We start from the raw sequence: 23,818 nt of genomic DNA, 5'->3' as shown, positions 1-23,818 counted from the left end.
TAAGAAAAGAAAGGTACCATGATAATTGACATTTTTCGAATGGCATGTAAATAGAAACCATACAACAATTAATGTTTTTGATTGATTTTTTAATGTAAATAGAACTAGAAACCATAAATGTAGAATTGTCGATGAGACAACTTTTGATCATGATTTCTCACATACTCAACTGACCTTTTAATATTCTGATTTTAAAGCAAGAATTGAGTTTGTCAAGCAAATTCCTTTATTTGTTTATTGTTACCGGTATTTTTCTTTTGGAGTCATCTTTCTGATGAACTTTTCTATTCTGGATAGTAATTCATACCCCAGGCCTTATTTTCAACATACATTTCCTTCTGGTCATTGTCCTATTGTACTTGTGTCCCATTACCTGTCCATGATAGGTTATTGGTGTGCAATGTATCTTTGATGGGAGGGTCTTTGCAAGAATGAATGCTGTTTTATTTAGGGCCTTGTCACACGTAAATCTTGAATCATTGTTGATTGCAATTCGTCTTTAGAATCATCACACCTTTCACACAGAAAATTTGTACCGTAATATGATAGAAACTTAACTGGAATTCACATCGGGAGCAGAATTTAAATTTGTGATTCTAGTTTGGTTTCACACTTGCTAAAAATTTGTCATAAGCCTTATTTTTCACTGGAATCATTCAAATTACAATTTTTTTTACTGTGTGATAGGGCGACATAAACTCTTTGAATGTTAATATTTGTTTACATTCTTTTCTCAATAGTTAAAAAAAATAAAGAATTAGGAAAGGCATTCCGCTCTGATTTAAAAACTGATGAAAGGAACTTCTTGGATATTCACTAGAGAATGTGGCATGGATATCTCCTTGGTTATACTTTCCAAGCCTTAACACAGCTTGCACAATGTCACAACGGACTCAAGCGAATATGTACATTTATATCACCAGTTATAAAGTGCAGGAAACTTTTAATATTCTAACATATCAACTTCCATGTACTGTAAACAAATTGTTCTTGCAGCCAGCTTTTATCCATCTTTTTGTTTAATTCATATTTGCATTGAGGCCATTTTTGTCTCACCTGCATAGCAGAGCAAGTTGACACATGTAGGTGCTGCTTGAAATCTTTATAACCAAGGTTATTTTTTTTTAAATGTCACCATAACTTTGGAAGCCTATGGATCTAGTTCATGAAACTTGGGTACACATGTAAGGGTAATCAAATATTACTTAACATCTTGCCAGAGTTTAAGGTCACATGACTAGACCATGTTGAGGGAATCATCATCAAAATCTTAACCAAGGTTAAGTGTTTGAATCTTAACCAAGGTTAAGTGTTTGAAATGTCGTCATAACTTTAGAAGTCTATGCATCTACATATACACTGTAGTTCATGAAACTATAAATGTACAATGTAAGGGTAATGGTGTATCACTGAATATCCTGCCTGAGTTTCGGGTAAAAGGTCATTTAGGGTCAATGAACTTTGGCCTTGTTGAATTGCTATCAGAACTTTGAAAGGTTATGGATCTAGTTCATGAAATTTAAACAAAAGAGTAATACAATATCACAGTTTTGCATGAGTTTTAGGTCACATGATCAAGGTCAAACGTCATTTACGGTCAATGAACATATTCTTTTATTATCATATGAATAGTGTTCTTTGTGAATAATTATTCAATAGTTGTTTTCAAAGTCATCACTGCTGCTATATTGAATCGCGTGATGCAGGCTAGACTGCCAGAGGCGTTCCACTTGTTGCATTTCTGCACACTTTAAATGTAGGTATCACTTAACAAGTTAAAGCTGGAGTAGCATGCGCTTCTCTATTGAAAATTATATTTATCCTGATGTAAATGTAGAAATGAAGCTTGAAGAAAGTTATTAACTATTGCCAAGTATTTTTGATTGCTTTGTCATTGTTTGTATGTCAAAATGTGTCACAAAGATTCATCTACATGTAGATCTGAGAAGTATACTTGGTTTTGAGTACCCTAGATGAGGTTTTGAAAACCCTGGGATGGTTTACTCAATGAGTTATGATAGTCAGTAGAATAGACAAAGCCCTGCCAAGCATCATAGCCATGGGCAAGCAGTGTTTTTAGATCACTCTATCTATTAATATCCAAAATGCTGCTAATTTTAGCATTGTAAAGGAAGTTCAAATGAGGAAGTTGGACTCCCGATTTGGATTTGGATTTATGGAACTCTATCACTCCTGAAATCATAATGGTTGTGAAAGTAGGGAGTACTAGTACTTGGTTAGTGTCCAAAAACTGCATATTAATCAAAACCGATGAAGAGCTCTGTACATTTTGGCAAACTTTTGCCAGTTCTGTATGATCAGTTCGGCTAAAGGAGGCCTTGGCCCCACCAACAGTACCAGACTATCCGTAGTCTGCTTTCTGCTGGCACTGGTTGTTGCAGAAGTGGGCTAGCCCCATAAATAATCCAGAACTCACCAGGGTCCTGTAACGCAAAGGTTAGCGATTGATCGTACATTGTAGTCAATGGAATCAATCGTAGAAAAATGTTCTACGAACATTGCTAACCTTTGTGTTATGGGCCCCAGCCCTAAAGCAGGGCTTACCTGATACCACATCCAGATCTACGACAATATGGCGATTTTGCTTGATTCTAAATTTTTGCATACATGCACTTTCTCATGAAATATTTGTTTGCTGGAAACCTGCACAGGTCTCTACATGTTCATTCTTCTATCTTTAAGATTTTAGACATTTCCCTCCCATTGAATTGTTGATTTTCTGTGGCATTTGTCATTCTGTATCAGGTGTATCATGTCTTGATCGAAAGTTTCAGATACCTGTATGTGGGCACTACAGATCATTAAAAATTTTGATGTTCGAAATTTGCCTATTTATATGTAGTACACTTTCGTATTCCAGTACTGAGCTGTAAAGTCAGTACTACTGCCAATCAAGGCATGCAGATTATTTTGTTTTATACTTCAAGAAGTAGAAGTATATTAACACAACATGACCTTATTTTGCTCTCTTTTTCTTTTCTGTATAGGAATTTTGGGACCATACAAAACATTTATGGATAGATGCTGGAGTTCAAGCATGCTACGACAGGTCGCACGAATATCAACTTATAGATAGCGCACAATAGTAAGTATTTGCCCTTCATTATCTTTCATACGCCCCATTTATGGTTTTTCTTAGCTGGATATTTCAAATCGCCCTGATAATTCTGGGCCACGTCAGAGTTACAATTGATCCGATCAATCACAACTATGGACGGACAGCAATGTCAACATCGATTATACATGTTTGTTCAAAATGTTTTCTAACTATGATGTATTCATTGTTTTTTTTGAAAATTCACTGTGTTTCTCTATGTTTAGGCCCTACCCCATTGCATGAACAGCTTAGTAATATGGTAACTTTACCACTCTGACTACCACGTTAACTTTATTTTTTTTGGCTGCTGAATTGTATTACCAAGGTAAATTACCTTCAAGTCTTTTTGCCAGTAGCCTGTTTCATAGCAAATGAACAACGTTGTCACATTGTCATCAAAGTTATTACCATGGAAACCTTTTTATCTTGGTCGGCTGCTGTCATACAGGCAACGTTACCATAATAGTAAGTCTTTTCTTCAACAAGGCTCAGTGATCATTTGATAAGAGAACAAATGACTGCTAACTATAAAATGTAATTGTACCATTTTGGTTACTACCATGTAAGCTTGATTGGCTGCTGAGCCCCGTTGCCATGGTAGTTCTGCAAAGCTTCCATTACCCCAAGTTCTTTATGAGACAGGTCCCCTGAGGAAGTTTGAGAGAGAGTATTGAAATAAATATGAAATTACTGTAGAAAGCTTATGTACAAAGGTTTCATGGCAAAGTCATTCCTAAGCCTTTTCTATGGTGTATGAAATGAAATGTGGGGAAGAAGCTTTGATGCTGGGGCGCATGATGCATTGATTTAATCTCCAAGACGAATGATATTTTGTAGGACCAATTTTAAGTCGCATCTCTGTGAATGATGAAAGTTTGGAAGATGAGAAAGAGATTGGAAGTTGAAAAATCAAGACAACAGGAACTAATGAGAAGGAAGTGACAAAAATTTGCCATGGTTTGCAAGCCAAGCCTGCTGTATTCCATAGTTTTTAAACTGCTGTTATGAACCCTTGCTATTTGATTGGTAAATAGGGAATTTGCTTTCATTAACTACTGATGATAAAAGTATGATATTCAGTAGTACTGTAACGTAGGCACATGTGTTATAAGATGCAGCGTGGGTGCCTAAGCATGGCCACACATACCATGATGGACAATTAAAAAACCGGGACTTTTCAAGTAGGCTACATCCCAAATAGCCAGGTGGCACTGGCATTCTGTTACCACCAACAATCATCTAGCTGATAGTTCACATTTTTCTATGTAGGACATATTTCTAAAGGAAGTTGGTGGGCATGTGTGCAAGTATGCACGTATCTTCACCTAGAATTCCTTGCCCTTGTGCACGGTTCGTCTATTCTGTGTCAGTACAATATTTCATTTCAGTTTGTACCTTATCATAACCATTATATTGATAGGAGATGGAAAATTGAATAAACAGTGCAGTTTGTAGAGAACACACACAACCCATCTTTTTCTTAAATTTCGCAGAAGAGCCATTGAGCAATAGTTTGTTTGCTTATAAAATAGTATGAAAAATAGATAAATGACCTTTTTTTCTGATGGCACATCATGCATGTGACTGGTGTGTAGTTTACATGTAGTTTATAATTGGCTTGTGTAGCTAACATTGGAACATTCACATGAACCTTTGTATATCTGGTTTTGGGATGTGAGTTTATTAATGGAACAGTTGTGGCAAAGACTAAAATATGGCAGCTGTCCTTATTTTTTGTTTATTTGGAGGAAGAGGGTGAAAAAATGCCCACTTTCGAGCATTCGTGCCCAAGTCTGGTCAGAGTACCACCGAAAGCAGCTGAAACATTCTGGCTGACAATTAATAGTCAATGTACTAGGTAACTCAATATACATTTACTAATTTGCTATGCATGAAACTCCCTGTAGAATTGATACCGGTAATTCTAATATTCTAGCATGCATCGGTTTAGGTGCAAATGTTTTATTCAGTAGACAACATCAACATCTTCCAAGTGTTTTGATTCTGTTTCTTCACCTTTGAACAACATTTTATGTTAATTGTAAATGTACATGTACTGAATTGAATGGGTCAGTACAAACATGAAAGCTGTAAATTGAAACAAAAGTTTAATAGCTAATGATCTCCTTCAATGTGTGCCAAGCTGATGGATAATACCGAATTGCATTTCTTGATTTTTTTGAAACATTAGTACATTGTGTTTCACATCCTAATGGCCATGCTAGATATTGCAAATTCTTTGACTAAAATCTTTACTAAAAATCTTGTTCACTTGATATTTGTGCAAATGAATGAGAAACTGAAATCCAAATTTATGATCATACCCCCAATTCTAAATGTATTTTTAAGTGTTTTACTTCGGTCTAAACTGTCTCGTTCTAAATGCCTAACCTTTTGCTGATATCAGGCATGGATCGTGAATGATCATTAAGAAACATAACACATTTAGAAAGTCACATTATTACCGTCTTGCATACGTGTCTTACATAAATTGACTTTATTCTGTGAAAGGCCACAATAGTGAAATTCTTCCCTTTCCTATTTCTAGTGTGATGAATTTTCATTAAATCTCCATTGTCGTTGCAGCTTATTTCTTGTCAAATTTGCAGCGCAACCTATTACAGGATGACAAAGAACCGAGAGTTTAAGATGGAACTCTCTACTGTACATTGCACATGCAACATACGTACATTCACATAAACACATTTCTCAATTTGTTGAATGGTAATCCTTTATAGTGTATACACTGTATGGTTCTTTGTTTAGCTAATATGCAAGGAGTCGGATGATGTATCTAAATTTGGATTTCACCGTTCTCTTTCCTCCTGACAGTATCATCCCTTAAGCAGGGCATGGATACTATATTAAGAACGTGAAAGCTATTTTGGACAAGACCTGTGTCGTCAGAGCATCATTTTTCTGCAAGGGATATGTATTAACAAGAAGAGATTCAATTTGTTCAGGGATTGAGTCCCTTTTGTGGGGGTTTGTCGTCTTATAAAGAATTCATCTTGTGTTTAATCAGATACAGGCAGACAAACTTTCAATCAGAAGTTTTTTGTTTTTTTTTTGGTCTGAATTACCACCAATGAAATCAGCATACTTCTAATTTACTTGTACTTGATAATTCAAAAAGTAAATTCTAAGGGAGTATTGTGAGATTTGTTCTGTTTAAGAAGTGGGTATATGTACTGCCTAAAACATGTGCGCACCTTCTTTTCAAAAATGAATTTAAGGCAGTCTGCCTTAAATTCATTTTTGAAAAGAAGGTGCGCACATGTTTTAATAATAATAGTCGGTTCTTGTTTTGCGCATTTATACATTATGAATAACGTCTCTACATGTATGGGCTTTCAAAGGACTTGGTTGTTATTACTCCGGCTTTAGCTAGGCTACCTAGGCGCTCCAGCATTCAAGGAATTTCTTCCTACTGGGTACCCACTTACCTCCCCTTGGTTGAGTGCAGCACAATGTGGATAAATTTCTTGCTGAAGGAAATTACGCCATGGCTGGGATTCGAACCCACAACCCTCTGTTTCAAAGTCAGAAGACCAATCCACTGGGCCACAACGCTCCACATTTTTGTCTCACCTGCATAGCAGAGTGAGACTATAGGCACCGCTTTTCCGGCGGCGACGGCGGCGTCAACATCAAATCTTAACCTAAGGTTAAGTTTTTGAAATGACATCATAACTTAGAAAGTATATGGACCTAGTTCATGAAACTTGGCCATAAGGTTAATCAAGTATTACTTAACATCCTATTAGAGTTTCATGTCACATGACCAAGGTCAAAGGTCATTTAGGGTCAATGAACTTAGACCATGTTGGGGGAATCAACATCAAAATCTTAACCTGAGGTTAAGTTTATGAAATGTCATCATAACTTAGAAAATATATGGACCTAGTTCATTAAACTTGGACATAAGGTTAATCAAGTATCATCAAACATCCTGCATGAGTTTCATGTCACATGACCAAGGTCAAAGGTCATTTAGGGTTAATGAACTTTGGCCGATTTGGGGGTATCTGTTGAATTACAATCAAAACTTTAAAAGTTTTTGGATCTGATTCATGAAACTTGGACATGATAGTAATCAAGTATCACTGAAAATCCTGTGCAAGTTTTAGGTCACATGATCAAGGTCAAAGGTCATTTAGGGTCAATGAACTTTGGCTGAATTGGGGGTATTTGTTGAATTACCATCATAACTTTAAAAGTATGTTGGTCTAGTTCATAAAACTTGGACATAAGAGTAATTAAGTATCACTGAACATCCTGTGTTCATTTTAGGTCACATGACCAAGGTCAAAGGTCAATGAACTTTGGCAATAATGGGGGTATCTGTTGAATTACCATCATCACTTTGCAAGTTAATTGATCTGACTTTTGAAACTTGGACATAAGAGTAATCAAGTATCACTGAATATCCTGTGTAAGTTTCAGGTCACATGATTAAGGTCAAAGGTCATGTGAGGTCAATGAACTTTGGCCACATTGGGGGTATTTGTTGAATTACCATCCTATCTCTGTAAAGTGTATTGGTCTAGTTCATAAAACGTGGAAATAAGAGTAACCAAGTATCACTGAACATCTTGTGCGAGTTATTGTAGTTTTCAAAGTCAGCACCGCTGCTATGTTTAATCGCGTGATGCAGGTGAGAAGGCCAGAGGCATTCCGCTTGTTAAACACTTAAAAGGTGCTTAGTAGTCCGACATACAAAATCTCATGTATAGTTTTACTGTGGTAACATCCAGTTCTTCAGAATAGATTACAACTTGATACAAATCATGAATCCTGAAACAAATCTTATCAATTGCTCTGCTATATGTGTATACTGAATGGACAATGAGCTAGTCATCCTTTGCCGTCTACATACATACTTTGACCCCATGTTCTTCGTTCAGTCTATCATATTTAAATCTTTCTTCTTTTGACCAGACTTCCATTGTGACCCATCACCAAAACATACTTGATTGGCCAGTCAATGCTCTTCCTTTCTCATTTCCTCCAATATGCCCTACTTTCCCCTGTTCTCACTATCTCTCCATCACGGACATTATCAACAGACTAGATAAAATCTACCCCTTCCACCAGTCACTCTTCCATCTCGTGTCGTCCCGCCGAACTAGCTTGGGAAAAAGTTTGTCAATGCCTCTGCATTCTGTGCAGGCCTGCATCATATCTTCTAATTTCATCTGGTTCTATTAGCGCATGCATATCTCTGTGTGTCTAATTTTAGCAAGGGGGGCCATAAGGGAGATTGGGGTTGTTGACGAGAGAAGAAGTGCGTGTGGATGAATGCGTATTGTATGTATTTTCTTCATCCAAGATGACATCTTTGGATCTTGGCGTGCCTTGATGGGCAGTCAAGTATGTCTTCATTTGTCAGGCACTCTCTCCAAGATTTGTAGATCTTTAAAGACATCTGGGTCGAATTGCAAGTATCAAATTCAAACGAAAAGCCAAGATTAAAGATGTACGTACATCTAGACTTAATATAAGCATGTTTTTTGCCATTTAAAACTTGATTGTAAAAAAATTTATGAAACAAATTAGGGTACAAGTCTCCTTTGTTTAAACATATCTTAAAGGGGCTTTTCATTCATGTACTGATAATTTTCTGTGATCTTAAAGGGGTACTTCAGGCTGAAAATAATGTGATTTGAACAGATAAAGACAAAACAGACAAGCAAAACACTGAATATTTTATCAAAATCGGACAAAGAATAACAAAGTTGACATTTTAAAGTTTGGCATTATTCCGATGAAACAGTTCTAGGAATGTCTTTATGAATATTCAATGAGCAAACTGATAATGCCATATCCCCTACTTGTTCTTTTTAAATTAGGTGCATTCAATTTTTTTCCTCCAAGGACTAAAAATAATGGGATTGACAACTGATTTAGTGCATTAGATATTCATTGCTGCAACTTACATGTAATGTATTTCATGATGTGGGATCCTTCTCACATGTGTATAAAATAATGAAACAGGAAAATGGGGATGTGACATCATCAGTCCACCTAATGAATATTCATGATGATGTGCATATTAAACTGTTTTACAAATTATTGCTTAACATCGTCCTTTGTTATCAGATTTCAATAAAATTTTCAGCAATTTACTCTGCTAATTTTACTCTGTTTGTTTTAGACTGTTTACATACATGTAAGTTGATGATAGTGTTTTTTTAAGTTTTGTCTTGTGAATCAGACTTTTAAAACATATGACTTATTAAACTAGATTAGTCTTAACACCACTTTAAATTTGTATATTTTGAAATCAATGTAATTTGAAATTTATACTTAAAAAGTCCCCTGTAAAATGCACATACAAGCTTACAATGTATGCTGTACATGTGTGTTATTTTTGTATTATAAATTAGATTATATCATATGGAATCATGTGAAGTACCCCCCCCCTCCCCCTTTGCTCTTGAAAAAGAAAAACACAAAATTTGAGAAAATAACCAGAATTGTTCTGATATATTAATTTCTCTTCTCTTTTCACATTCAAAGCAATTCGATAAAAACTTGTGTACTTCACACATTTAGGACAAGGGGAGAATGCTCATTTGAATCCCCTTTTGTGTAGGCCTATATAATACAGTGCACATGTTTTGGAGTGATTTGAAAAATGCTTTGTAATCTTGAACAACACCTTTTGGATATTATGTTGGTCTCATTTTATTGAAATAATCTTTTTAATACTTGTGTGTACACTATGCTAGTATTCTGCTGTGCCCTGCCCAGACAATAAATCAGTTGAACTCTGAATAGCAACCAACATGACTCCACTTGTACACATGCATCACCTTCCTCAAGCAAACCCCTGCCTTGTACCCCACCCGCCCCTGCACCCCAGCCCCTCCTCCCACACCCCTCCACTCCACCTGTACCCCTATTATAGCATGAGCAAAATACCCTTGTTCTAAAAATAGCAATGCAATTTCCTGAAATAGCCGAGATAGGTATTCATTATGCCAATGAGGCTTGCACTGCGCCACAGCTATGTACATGTAGGCCTACATTGTAAGTAATGGGTGTGTCACTGTGCTGTGTATACATACATGTACTGCAAACGCACACACTTTTAGAAAAGCGTGCATGCACGAGTCATAGCAGCAGTAGTTCAGTTGAATCCTATTTCTGCAGCTGGCTATGCCTGACTTTGATCAAACTGATTGTAGAGGAAAAGTTCCATGTTCTTTACCCACCTAAAACACCCATCCATGTGATATAGGTAGCGCCAGTATGCCGCATTTTGCGATATACATGTAAATGTTCAAGCAGCACCGTTATTAACTGTAGCTGTAACAGCCGGTACTTCAGTGTCATTGGGTTTTGGAATTTGTCCAGTTTCTCTAATTTTCCATGAAGTGAAGAGGTTTTTTTCCTACTAATGGATGACATGTAAATAGAACAAATTAATGTTTCAATGAAATATTTAAAAAAAATTGTTGTGCGAGATGGTTCATGTTGAATCAGATCTGCAGCACTGTATTCTTGGATCTTGGCCCCTTAAAGGAAAATAAAACTTTGGAACAAGATAGCTTGTGTGAAAACAGAAATATCAAAGAAACAGATCAATGAAAGTTTGAAAGAAATCAGACAATAAGAAAGTTATGAGCATTTGAAAACTGTGATCACTATTGCTATGGAGGTTGGCAATGCAACAAAGATGTGTGATGTCACCTGTGAACAACTCTCCCTGTACTGTTTGTATTTAATATATTTCACTTACACTGCCTTATGTATCACATCTATCAGTAGATCATGTATTCTTTCTATAAGAGGGCATGTAATACAAATTTTCAAAGAATACATTATGGATAAAGAGTTTGTATCCTAGAATGAGCAAAAAGAGACATTTTGGGGGGTATTTTACAGTCCACCAAAGGAAAAGTTCACATGTGACATCACAATAATTGTCGGATTGCCAATGGGAGGATCTCCTTAGCATTAGTGATCGCAATATTCATTATTCATTCATTATTATCTGTCCGATTATTCTTAAATTTTCTGTTTTTTTATTTTTCTGTATCCACACAAGTCCACATTTTCCAAAGGTTTCATTTCCCTTTAACATTAAGCAAGAATGTGGGGCTTTTTTCTTTGAATGATCAATTATAAAATCCACCCCATAATCAATTGCTAAGCTGTATGATACATGGACCCAGGATTGTAATGTGGATGATTTTCCCCAGCCTCATTAAAATGATTATATTGATTTGCCTTTTGTTACAATTAGACAATTTCCATCACTAACTACATTCAGAAAGGCGTTAGAATTCCATCTCTTTCTTAATATGATGTAATTGCACACAATTCAATTCATTATAAGCACTTTGGGTCTTGTATAGAAAAAAGCGCAGTATTATTGGTATAATATTCATTTCTCAAATTTAAAGAGCCATTTTTGTGAGACGCCAGAGCCGTATAGATAATTTACAAAAGAGAAGAAAATATTTGTATCAGTTAGATTTTTAAAAGTCAATTTTTACTGGTCATATTGGTCATGTTGGACCAGTAAATCTGGCAAATTTCTGAAAATTCACTGGCCAGACAGAAATTTTTACTGATCTGTCATCTGGGTCTGTCGGACCAGTGCCAGTGTTCACGCGCTGACTTAATGCATGATTAGGACATGTTGTTGGGTGCTACTGCTCAAGTCAGCACATTGAAAGAGATCCATATTTTATTGTTCAAAATAGAATTCTGAGAATAGAAATATTCAGAAAATTCATTTTGCCCTATTGATCGTTGATCCAGCAGCCATTGTGCATTGCCAGATTGACGTAGCTCTACCCCTTGTACTTCTGGACACCAAACGGGGTAGCAGCAACTCCCATCTTATGTCTTTTGGTCTCGACCTTGCGGTTGTGAGACAGACCAACTTTACCTACTGAGCCGACACACCGGTAAAGGGCCACCAGTCGTGTGTAAAGTCAAACGTAAATTAAGAACCGCTTTAGCAAACACCCACCTGGATTATTTTAAGTTGGTTGTAATGATCGAAAAGGAGTCAGTATTTTGTGTCATTTAATTAAATGACTAGTCCTCAAGAATATTCATGAATATGAAATACAGCTGTAAAACAAAGAGAAAGTTATGTCAAGATACCCATCCACATACAGGGGTGTGAGAGTTCAGATTTTATCTGATTTCAGATTTTTTTGTTTTGAATAGATTTTCAGCTTAATTTCACCTTTTTTGCTTTCCTCTGTACAAAAAGAATGGGAGCTCGTTCTATTTCAGACTTTTTCACCACTCCTCGGCTTTTTTCAGATCTTTTTATTTGTGACCACTCACACCCCTGCACATAGTGATTTTGGTAATTCAACATTTGCTCTCAATTCTCAAAGTTCCAGGCTCAAATCTCAGCCCTTTTGTACATGATGAACAAAAGGCTCCATGACATAACAGGCCAATCTAAAAGCATTTTCTACTGACGTCAGCCTTCCAAATACAAGTCCATCTATACTGGCCCCTTTTAGTATCGATAATTTTCTGTACAAAATGATCCTAATATTGGAAAGTGCATGTGATTTCTAACTGGTAATCAGAATATTATTCAGACTGATATTAATGTTTTATTGTAGTTTTTTGTACTTAAAATATAAAGTAAAACTTGCAGCAGTCTGAGTTTGACTTTATAATTTCCAAAGGATATTTGCAATGATGATCTAATGACTACACGTATACTGTACATGTACATACATGTTATCACTCCCAAACTCATTTTCAAAAACGAAAACTCGCCATAATGGGGAAAACCCCTGAATTATTTTTTATCCCTTTATGTGTTCTTATCGTTATTTCTTATGATCAAATTAGCTTTGGGTGATTGGTATGGAAGCAATATTTGTGTTGACTTGCAGAAATAGCAGTCATACATGAAGGCCGACTTGTGACAAAGCAGTACATGCATGTATATCTGAATAACCTGAAATTATGCATCCAGTGGAAATTCCCATGTTTGCAGGAATATCATTCTTGCCAGATTGAATAACATTTTTCAAGAGGTCTGCTCGACTATTTTCCTTAATCATATCAATGGATAAAAAAACCTGTGATTCTACAGAAACATTTTTCAAAACACATTTCAGGTCAAGATTCTCAGGTAAAGTGTAGGTAAATGCACCCTTGAATGAATGTGACCCCAATTTGAGGTAAGGCCTTTCCTATGTAGGTCAAGGGTTTTACCTTGACCATTGAAGTTTATCCTCTCTGCTCTTCCTCTGTCCTATTCTTGATTCTTCTATTTATAACACTTGGGGGTCAATACATGCCTTCATAAGCATCGCAATTAATTTTCCTGCTATAATACATATAAGGTGGTTTCAAACCGCCTCGAACATAAGAATCCCCGTTAAATTGCGAGAACTGTTTTCGGCTAAATAATACCCATTATTCCTGCATTCAAACCGCCCCGACATATACGCTTCAGGATAAGTTCCTGAAGTTACGAGCATGCGCATAGTATGGTCTGATAAGCAGGCAAGGCGCGAGATTCAAAATCACTAGCCCAGCAGCCGCCACCCACGGCGCTGCGCCCAACGACACGCTGGGCTAAAAGTTCCCATAAATTGCTTTCACATTGCCAAAATACCTGCGACCTTGGAAAAATCCCCGCGAAAGTCCTACTATTTAGCGGGTATTTTCTGTCGGGGAAATTACGCAGTTTGCTTTCACATTACCAGAATACCTGGAACTGACAAACTTTGAGGCGGTCTGAAACCACCTACTGGTATTGTCTTGTAGGCATGGGGAATGAATATTCTCTATACCAAGATAAAGCTTGAATAGCGATTCACTTCTGTTTAATCCTGAAGAATTTAATTACACTCTGTAGGCAGTTACCAACCATAGATTCTCAGTTAATTGAGAATTTGAGAAACATTGTGAATTATACATGTAATCAGTAACTATTAATTATGAAATTGAAAATACTTGTACACCAATGTAGCCAACAGGGCCAGACACAACTTTTTTGGGATGGCAGAGCCTTACACATTTATTAGATAATTGGTTGAAATTTTTTCTTCATTTCTGTTGCATTTGAAATGGGTTAAAGCTGCATCTGTATATTATAAATGTTCTGATAAATTTTAATCATACGAAAATTTTGATTTTAAATATCTACAAATAATTTGTACTGATAACTGATGCATAAAAGCTTATCACTGGGAAGTGACATATATGTGCATGTAGAAATCATGAAAATCATCAATCTTTTTCATTTTCATTTGAAATTTATGAAAATACTATCACCACGAAAGGGAAGGAAAACGGGAATGAAAGATGAAATGAAGATCGAGAGGTTGAATTGGATGAAGAAAGAGTAATTTGAGAGGAAGAGGAAGCAGTGGAAGAAAAGATGAGAAGTGGAAAAGAATAGATGAGAGTTAAAGGGAAGAGGAGATCTATCTGTTAGAGAGGGATGAAGAATAAGTGGAGAGACCAGGGGGATGGAAAATAATAAAATCTTGAAATGGGAGAATTAGAGATGAGAGAGAAAGAGAGAGTTGATGGTGAAGCCCGAGTGTGGGATGATGATGGTGATGAGAGTATGTGTGTTGATGGTATTAATACCATTGGTTTCTATTTGGCAATGTTACCATGGTGCCCTTCTCCTGGCGACCGATCAATAGGCAAGGCTTCGCAATCAATGCCGACGTTCAAAAGTATGAATATTAATACTTGGAGGGGACATGTGTTGCACGCTTGTGTCTACGGGATGGTGCCTCTCCTTCTCCTATCACCTTCAATCAACTTATTATGTCATTTCAGACAGGTTTTCCTTGATACTCATTTGACATACTATACCCAACAATACATAAACAGTTGTCATTATAATTGTTCATGTAGTCACTTCTTATTTTCTTCTTGCTGTACATGCATATTCCAAAGAATGAAATAAAAATCTTTTGGATCATCATGCCTGTTACTTATGAGAGTGGCAGACTTTATACTGAACAAATCGTTTAGAACACAAGATCAGAGTATCATTCATGTACTTTGAAGGTTACATCTTATTGTCTTCAATGTGATGATGGATAATAGATTGGCAGGGATAAAATGACTGGGTTCATGTAAAATTTGAAATTTTTGATGAAGTTTTATATTTTTATTTTCATATTGTGATATCCGCTTATTTCTACTAGTTAAAAAAAAATCATAGCCATTAAATGTAATAGAAAGAATAGATGATGGGGCATCTTGTTATTTGAGCTTTGCAATTCTCAAGGCAACAGGAATTATTTTATGTGGAATGAGTCAGTGGACTATTTTTGGAAACTTGGCATGCTGTTGCCATGTCAATAAACATTGTTTTGTTTTGTTTACCTACACTGAAAGGGCTTTGACTTTTTTTCCCCCACTTCCTCTTCTCATATTTGAATCATTTTGAAATTAGACATGCTTAATTGAGATTTGATTACTTTTCTGGTATAAGTAGCATTATTTGTGGTTGTACGTCACGGTGTCTGATATATTTGGGACGAGGCTAGGCAGAAAGTTCATGATCAATGAAATGAGATGCAGATGGAAAGGTTTGTAATATAACCAGGCAACAGGACATAATCACTACAGGCTGTCATGCATACATATATTCTTCTCTCCTAAATCTGAACGACCTTTTTTTTTTAACTATTATCGTATTTATGATGTATAGTGCATATAGGATCTTTTTTAAATTCATTTCGATTAAATTCATTGATTCTTTTCCATTAAGCAACATCAAAATATGTACAGAGGGACTCACAGAAGAACAGCCAGTAGGCTGAAGTGGGTATGCCGTGATTAAATAAATAAATGAAATGAAATGAAAACAGTTGAAATACATATGTACAGGTATATACAAAATAGCTCAAATTTTAAGCATAGCAAATTAATATTGTAAGTGATAGAAATAAACGGAAAATGGAACACCTGTAGAAAGCTTTTTTTAAAAAAAGCTTGTAAATGGCAGGAGTCCAAAAGTTAACAAATACAGATATGATAATAATAATCTTTAGGTAGCACCTGATGTTAAATAGGAACATTTTCAATTTTATCTATTTTGTCCTTTATCAGCGATGCATAATAGCTGTATTGCATCTGAGCATGCTCACCATGATTGATTATGTTATTTTTTTTTATTATTGAAAGGTATGAGATATCCCTGATATTATTTCATTAACTTTATTTTAGATAAAAAACTCAAATAATTGTATAAATATGACCATGGAAAATCCTTGTCCAATGTATCAGCTTTGGAAGTATATACTTGGCTACTTGCAATGCAAGCACCACATTATTTCAAGAAGAACTCTCTTTTGGGTGGAATCGAGTCTATCCAGGGCCAGCTGTAAAGTTTATTAGAAGATGCAATGAATTTCAGTAGTAGAGATGTGATCCCGTTTCTGGGTAGCTCGAGTTCATAACCCAAATAAAAAATATCTCACGATTTTGTATGAAGAAATACTCATTGAAACCATTTGTGATATGTTGAAACCTAGTCCTGTAGAAAGAACAAAAGGTTCTCTGTTTTAAACATTTTGTAATACAGACCCTAAAACTTATCTGATTTCTGTGTTTTTTTTAGTTACTACAAGGTACATGTACATGATAAAGGCAAAACTAACATACAAGAATGCTTACCCATCAAGATAAATGATAAGCATGTGCAAGGCCTATTGTAATTGCCATTGATAAGTGACCAGGATGTGATTCACATACTGTACCTTTTCTACAAATATTGAGGGAATTTACAATGCATATTTGCAGATAAGGCAAACATCAATTAGCCCAAGTGTAAGTCATACTCATAGCAATAGAGTATAGTGCCAAATTACTGAAATTCTCTACAGTTATAGGTGGAATTTTATTTAGATGATCTCATACATCTCTATTACAGTTCTATTATTCAATAATTATTCATGAATTATGATTTCTTTGGGAACAGGTAAATAATGTCATTCTGATGCAACCATTTACATGATTCAGTTTTTGAAGTCTGAGGTTCCTATTTAAAACTGGCAGCTTACCCCAATAAAAGTCAAACTTGTAATTTGTAACTTTTCTTCATGTTTTTCAATTTTTCATTTCATTTACCAAAGTCAGTCTATAATGCAGAGGTGTGAGAGTTCAGATTTTTATCTGATTTCAGATTTTTTGTTGTTTTGATTTTCAGCTTATATTTGGCTTTCCTCCATACAAAAAGTATGGGAGTTCATTCTATTTCTGACTTTTTCAATACTCTTCAGTTTTTTCAGATCTTTTTATTTGTGACCACTCACACCCCTGATAATGAGATGTGGATGAATTGTTCAGGAGAATCTTTATGTATCTTACTAATATTTTTTCATTCCTGCACTCTCTATCATGCATATTACATGCCATGAATTCTGTTTTTTTTTCACATACTTCAGTCTACTATTGATAGCAACAGGAAAAAATTCAAGTATCATTAGTTATCAAAATACCTAGCAGCATTCAGTAGGTAGGCCATATTCATAGGAGAAACAAATATGATTGTTATTCCAAGACTTGAGATTTTGATATCCCCCAATCAGGATACCATTGATAATTTTTTTTTTTGGGGGGGGGAGTACAAAGGTGTTAAAATGCAACATAAGAATATATTATTGTCTCTGTGTACTTGGGGAATTTGTTCATTGAATACCTGTTTGATAGTTCTTGACTGGTCGGCCAACTTAAAAGTGTGTCTAAGAAGTTGTGTTTTACTTATTGGTATTTAAAGGCATGGTCACACCGCCCGAGTGTTGTTGGAGCGGTCGTGGAGCGGAAAGAAAAAAAATCATCACCGCTCGCTACCGTTCACCATTTTCGATTTCGATTTTTTTTTTTTTTTTCGATTTTTTCCCCAATTTTGTGAGCGAAATTCGGCCCTCTTTCCCTACCGCTCCACGACCGCTCCAACAACGCTCGGGCGGTGTGACCATGCCTTTTATAGATAAAGAGTAAACAGCACGTTTCCCTGAATTTGCTGCAAGCAATTGGAAAATTACGTAGATGCTTGGGACGAGACAACTCCCCCTACCCTCTCTGCATAGTCCCATACTCTCTCCTTTTCCATGTGATATGTGTATCTTTACTTTGGCAAAGTTGTTTATCCTTGTAAATGGCCTATGGGTTGTTTGACAACCAATGATGAATGTCTATACACTAGTAATGCAGGAACCCACATTAATCATTGCTTTTTCATATATTAAAGTTTATCCCATGAATTATAATGAAATGCTCTCGTTATGCGGAAGCAAATCCACCCAAGTTCTAGTGTAAACCGTTGATTTAGATGGTGACTGGAGAAATCTATTAGCTAATTCTGTACTTAAAATGTTAAATGTAAATGCATAACAATACATGTATATTGACTTCCATATCATAAAAAAGGGTTTGTATTCTTGCATTTCAGTTAGATATATATTTTTGTTGTAAGAGAGACTAGAGACAGAGGAATATTCAGACAGACGGGTGAAAAAACAGGGGATGATCATATTTTTTCTGAATTACCAACAACAGCAGGCGTTTTTATTTTACTCAGATTCTTGTGGAGTTTTAAATAAAGAAAGGAAAAAAAAGAAGCATTTTCCATATATAATTTTCATTTCAATTATCAAATTCCCCCTCCCCTCCTGCCTCCTATTCACTTTAATTTTTCTATCAACCAAGTCTCCTCCAGTTTATGCTGGATGAAAACAAACTCTTTCATAACAGGTTGCCTAGATACGCTTCCTTCCGCTACCACTCTACATGATATTGTATTGGCAAGGGCCTTGTGGTCTCATATTTTAAATTCTCAACAAGTTTATTAAACTGTACACGTACAATGATGTATGAATTAAATGATACACATGTACTTGTTTTGAAATGTTTTCTTTATAATATATGGCAGCATTAAAAATAGAAGAAAAAAATCATTTCTATTTTTCTATGGTATTTTTCATGGTGTGTTAATATTATTGATCATTTGGTTCATGTTTTTATGTATAAATTTAAGGCAGTTAGGATGTGAATTTGTATAGACTGAAGGGGGAAAAGTCGTGGGAAAGGTGAGAATAATCATGAGTTTCAGGTCCTTTTCATGTCATTCAGGAAGGATAAATTAGACCCTAACAGCAAAAAAGAGAAAAAGAACACAAACAAAAAAAAGTACATCAAAGGATTACTCTCTCTTGCTATCCTAACATGAAATAAATCTTTCTACCCCCCCCCCCCCCGCAGAAGTGTTACAGGTTAAAATTTCATTTGTGGTTCCATGCTTGTATTTTTTCAGATCATGCGACTTGACAGAAAAATTATTTTTTTAACCATTGAATATTTTTTAATTCTGGGGGTGTAAATAACATTTCTCGAATAAAAAAAAGTTGTGGAAAAAATTAATCTAGTAGCCAGTGCTTAATCCTATCTGTTTGTCCATTTTTAACCAGTTTGTGTTATAAACGGCAGAATAAGTAGATAAAAACGGTGTAAACGAATTTCAAAATTTTCATATTGATGAAAAAGAGAGATGGGCGGAAAGAAGACAGCAAAGTCCTGGACTTTATCATGCACTTGAATCATGAAGTGCTGTGGAGATTCACATCCACGAAGTCTACATTGCCCTGAAAGAAAAAAAAAGAAAGAGAGAAGATAAAAAAAAACTGATGAAGGGAGGGGAGCATCCACTCAACAGTGTATGGCTACACAAGCTATGCACCAGACCATACACACAATCACCAACCCACCACATGTCTACACACATGTATGCATTAGATTGGGATGGCAGTAAAAGAGGAAGAGCCCTTACCACACACATAATACACTACATACATGATACACACACACCATGTCCCTATTCCATTCTCTACACATGCCAGCCACCATAATTTGATGTATGCATTGCAGGTTTTAGCTACAGCTCTGCAGAGTGTGTGGTATCAATGGACTGTGCTATAAATAGCACTGCTGTTGCTATTATTAGCAACACAAAGTAGGAAGCCTACATTTTTAAGTGATTAATGGTAAGAGGGTGGGTGGAGGCCCCTGGATGGTATGATGTGAGGAATGAAACAATAAGGAAATTCTCCCATTTAATTGTTCTCATAGTAATGGAACTGTTCAATATAAAATTGCCGGAAATGTATTACAGTGCATGTGTGCAAAGGACCATTGAAAAATATATGCAGCCCTACTAAAGTTGGATGCAGACTTATAGTATACCCTATTATAAAGAGAGCACTTTTCTACTTCTGTTATTAATATTAGGGATTCAGTAAATGAATTAAGAATTATGTAACTTAGAAGACATGTTGATGTTCGACCTGCATTTTTTAGGCATACCCACTTATGCTTTTCTCTGTCGATTTTTAGAATACATCATTTCAGTAATTTTCAATACCTACTTTTTAAATACAAATTTTCACAAAAGCACAAGTAAATTACCGCACCACAGTGACACCCTTTCCTATCTATCTCAAAGGACAAGTCCACCCCAACAAAAAGTTGATATGAATAAAAAGAGAAAAATATTTGCTTCTCTAAGGGTGTGTTTATGCTTCCATTGCGAGGACAGAATCAGCGTTTTCAAACGTCGATTCAAAACGCCGATCGTAAACGTGGTTCTAGGAGTGCTGTTTATGCTTAACTTTTCAGAGGCGAAATCACGATCTCCAGCTGGCTTCGCAGGAAAGCGAGGTCAAACTGGGCGCGCCCTTTTTCGATAGTTTTTTCCGAGTGTTGTTATTACGTGGAGATAACATGGAGCAATACAATTGTATTTGCCCGCGGATTTTCATCTCACCGGAAGCATGTACCAAATGACGTCATTTAAACACGTTTACGATCGTGGTTCTGTTTATACTTCCCCAGAAAGCCTGATTCTGGTCAAACGACGTTTACAAACGCATCTTTTTGTGAGTTTACGATCGGCGTTTTGAAACAGCGCTTAAATGAAAGTAAGCATGGACGCAACCGTGTTTTGGACTAATCACGTTTGGAAACGCTGATTCTGGCCTGAAAAGTGGAAGCATAAACACGGCCTTACATGTACTTTTACAGGGCAGGTATTTGCACATCATGGTTGGTATGCAGCAAGTGAGGGAACTGATGACATCACCCAATCACTATTTCTTTTGTATTTCATTATATGAAATGTTTTAACCTCTCCTTATTGTCATGTGAAACAAAGTTTTATTCCTCTCTGAACATGTAAAATTACCATTGTTTCAACATTTTGTGGTTCAGTCAAGTTGGTCATTATGGTCGAATCTGTAAAAATTGAAATAATGTATAATTCAAACAATTAAAAACAAACCAAAAGAAATAGGGACATCATGAAGTCTCATTTGTCTATCCCTGATTTGTATATAGGTCTGTTTATTGAAAAAATAATCGAAATTTTGAAATATAATTTTCTTATTTTACATCCGCTCTTTTAATGTTTTTTTAATATTTTTTTTCTATTGATTTGAAACAACATTTTTTCTTGGTGGACTTGACCTTTGACATGCACAAAATGTGACAAGCTCAGACCCTTTGCTCTGTGGCTCAGTCATATTTTGCATGTACAGCGAATAATTTTGCTTTACAAATTTGAATAGCATTTTTGGTCATAAGAGGAAACCTCTCAAATAAGTAATGTACAGTTCTACCGGTATGTAAAATATACTATACAAAAGACTTAATGCATAGCAGTCTTTCAAAAATGTGGAGCAAATTGCGATGCAGTACCAAGAAAATTTTTCCCTGATGCATTTACCCCCAAGACACATGTCAGCATAATTAATAATTGGCATTTATAAAGCGCTTTATCAATCTACGACTGTTCAAAGCGCTTCACAATTATTATTACCTGGTCACTGGATTCATATCATTCCAAGCAGCCTCTAGACGCAAACTTGCGAAACCAACCACAATGACGGTTGTTTCCTACCGGTACCCAATTTGCACCTGGGTGAGAGTGGCAAAGTGTGGATTGACGCCTTGCCAAAGGGCGCTAGGCCAAGGTGGGATTCGAACACACGACCCTCTGATTACAAGGCGAGAGTCAGAACCGCTACACCACGGCGCTTCCACAATTGGCCTTGGGTTGTCAAGAATATCTGCAGTGTGAAAAGCATATTGGATAATAATGGGATTTGCTATGATAGACAAGCAAGGAACACCTCTGTTTCCTCTGCCAGGGGCATCTTCTTATGCCGCCCCAAAGACAGATGCCCTTCTTCACCCCAAGACAATACCAACCATGGTGGAATAAATGTGCTTTGACACTAAATTAGGTCATATGATTTTAGAAGAGGCAAAGGTGACAAGAAAACAGGAAAGAAACCGTGTGTTGATCGTGTATACTGATAATTATCAGGGGAGCATTTCATGAAATCAATGAATGGTGAGAATCGTTAAAAGCTATTGAAATCCTTGCATCTGATTGGCTCAGAACAAGGTAGTCGATGAATATCACCGACTATTTTCTTCATGAAGAGTTCCCCTTATGGTAAATATGTGATGGTCTGATTCTTGATTGTATGTAATAAATGCACCTGAGATCGAGTCTGGTTTGTATTTTTGGTGCTTGATTGGGAATTTGGACGATTCTAAGTAATATATTTTGGATACAAAATAAAGTCATTTCGTGCTTTTATCAATGGATTGTGATTTTTAGGCTTATTTCAAAGGAGAAACCGATACTTATGATTATAACATGTAGGCATGTGGTCTCTATGGACAGGTTTCTTGAAAAGCATCTACATTGAAAATGAAACCATAAAGTCTCCAAAAGCAGGATCCATTGTATTGACCTACCTGTATATTTCAAAAGAAAGAGATCCCCCTTAAAGGCATAAGAAAGCAGTTGCAGCAAACAATTATTTCATGACAAAGTCCCCTTTAAAATCAAGGTTAAATGCCACCATAATATCATAGACTTAGTTCTGTATGGTACATTGTAATAAACTTATTTTTGCAAAGTCATGAAATCTTAGCAGAAAACCGATGATTTTGATGATCACTTACATGAAAGGACATGCGGGACAGTGTATTAATATTGTTTTGAAAAATATCTGACATTTTATAGAATTTCTTTCTTATTTTGGTAATTTCTCAGCAATGACACATTTTTTTCCAGAGCCGTTTGGCGCATAATATTGTATGCAAGCGGGTGGTCATTTCATTGGATTCTGTTCAAACTCATTTTGAGATCATTAAAACTGGTATTTATCTTTAAAACTTATTCTTCATCACCCAATCAATATGTGAGATGCTTCATAGTCGTAGGAACTATAAAATAATATACAATATTGAAAGGAAAGGGTGAAATTTATTGAAATTAATTAAGAGTAAAAAAAATGAAGACTAGAAATAGAATTCACCACATGAACTGTAGTTTGGATAAAAAGTGTGCCAAGTGTGTCTTAACTTTGTTCTTTCCCTTTATATAGACATTGTTTTCACTTCCTTCCTTAAACTAGTTTCCTAGGAACTAGTTTAGTGGAAACTAGTTCAACGTGTAATGAAAACAGTCAAAACGGTCCTGGAAGAGATCTTCCAAATCGGTTCAGAGAACCACCTCGCGATGTAGTTTTGAAGATTGCTTTGCCTCGTTAAGCTGGTTTTAGCCCAAGTGAGGACACAACCGTTCTTCGGGAAGCAATCTTAGCACATATAACTTCAGAAGGTTTCCATGGCGAAGAACAATAGTGTAGTAGATTTCAC

At 35.9% G+C, this 23,818-nt stretch overlaps 1 protein-coding gene across 1 annotated transcript in view; it reads left to right on the top strand.

Annotated features, from left to right (window-relative positions):
• The window catches only part of LOC446189 (guanine nucleotide-binding protein G(s) alpha subunit), an 81,085-nt gene that overhangs the window by 18,501 nt on the left and 38,766 nt on the right, over positions 1-23,818 (top strand). Inside the window, exon 5 of the mRNA XM_041599129.1 lies at positions 3,009-3,106. Within this exon, the coding sequence (XP_041455063.1) occupies positions 3,009-3,106 (98 nt within the window). The remainder of the gene's footprint in view (positions 1-3,008; positions 3,107-23,818) is intronic.

This window comes from Lytechinus variegatus, chromosome 2, assembly GCF_018143015.1.
Source record: "Lytechinus variegatus isolate NC3 chromosome 2, Lvar_3.0, whole genome shotgun sequence".
NCBI classification, from domain to species: Eukaryota; Metazoa; Echinodermata; class Echinoidea; order Temnopleuroida; family Toxopneustidae; genus Lytechinus; species Lytechinus variegatus.
This window is presented reverse-complemented; position numbering and strand designations above follow the sequence as displayed.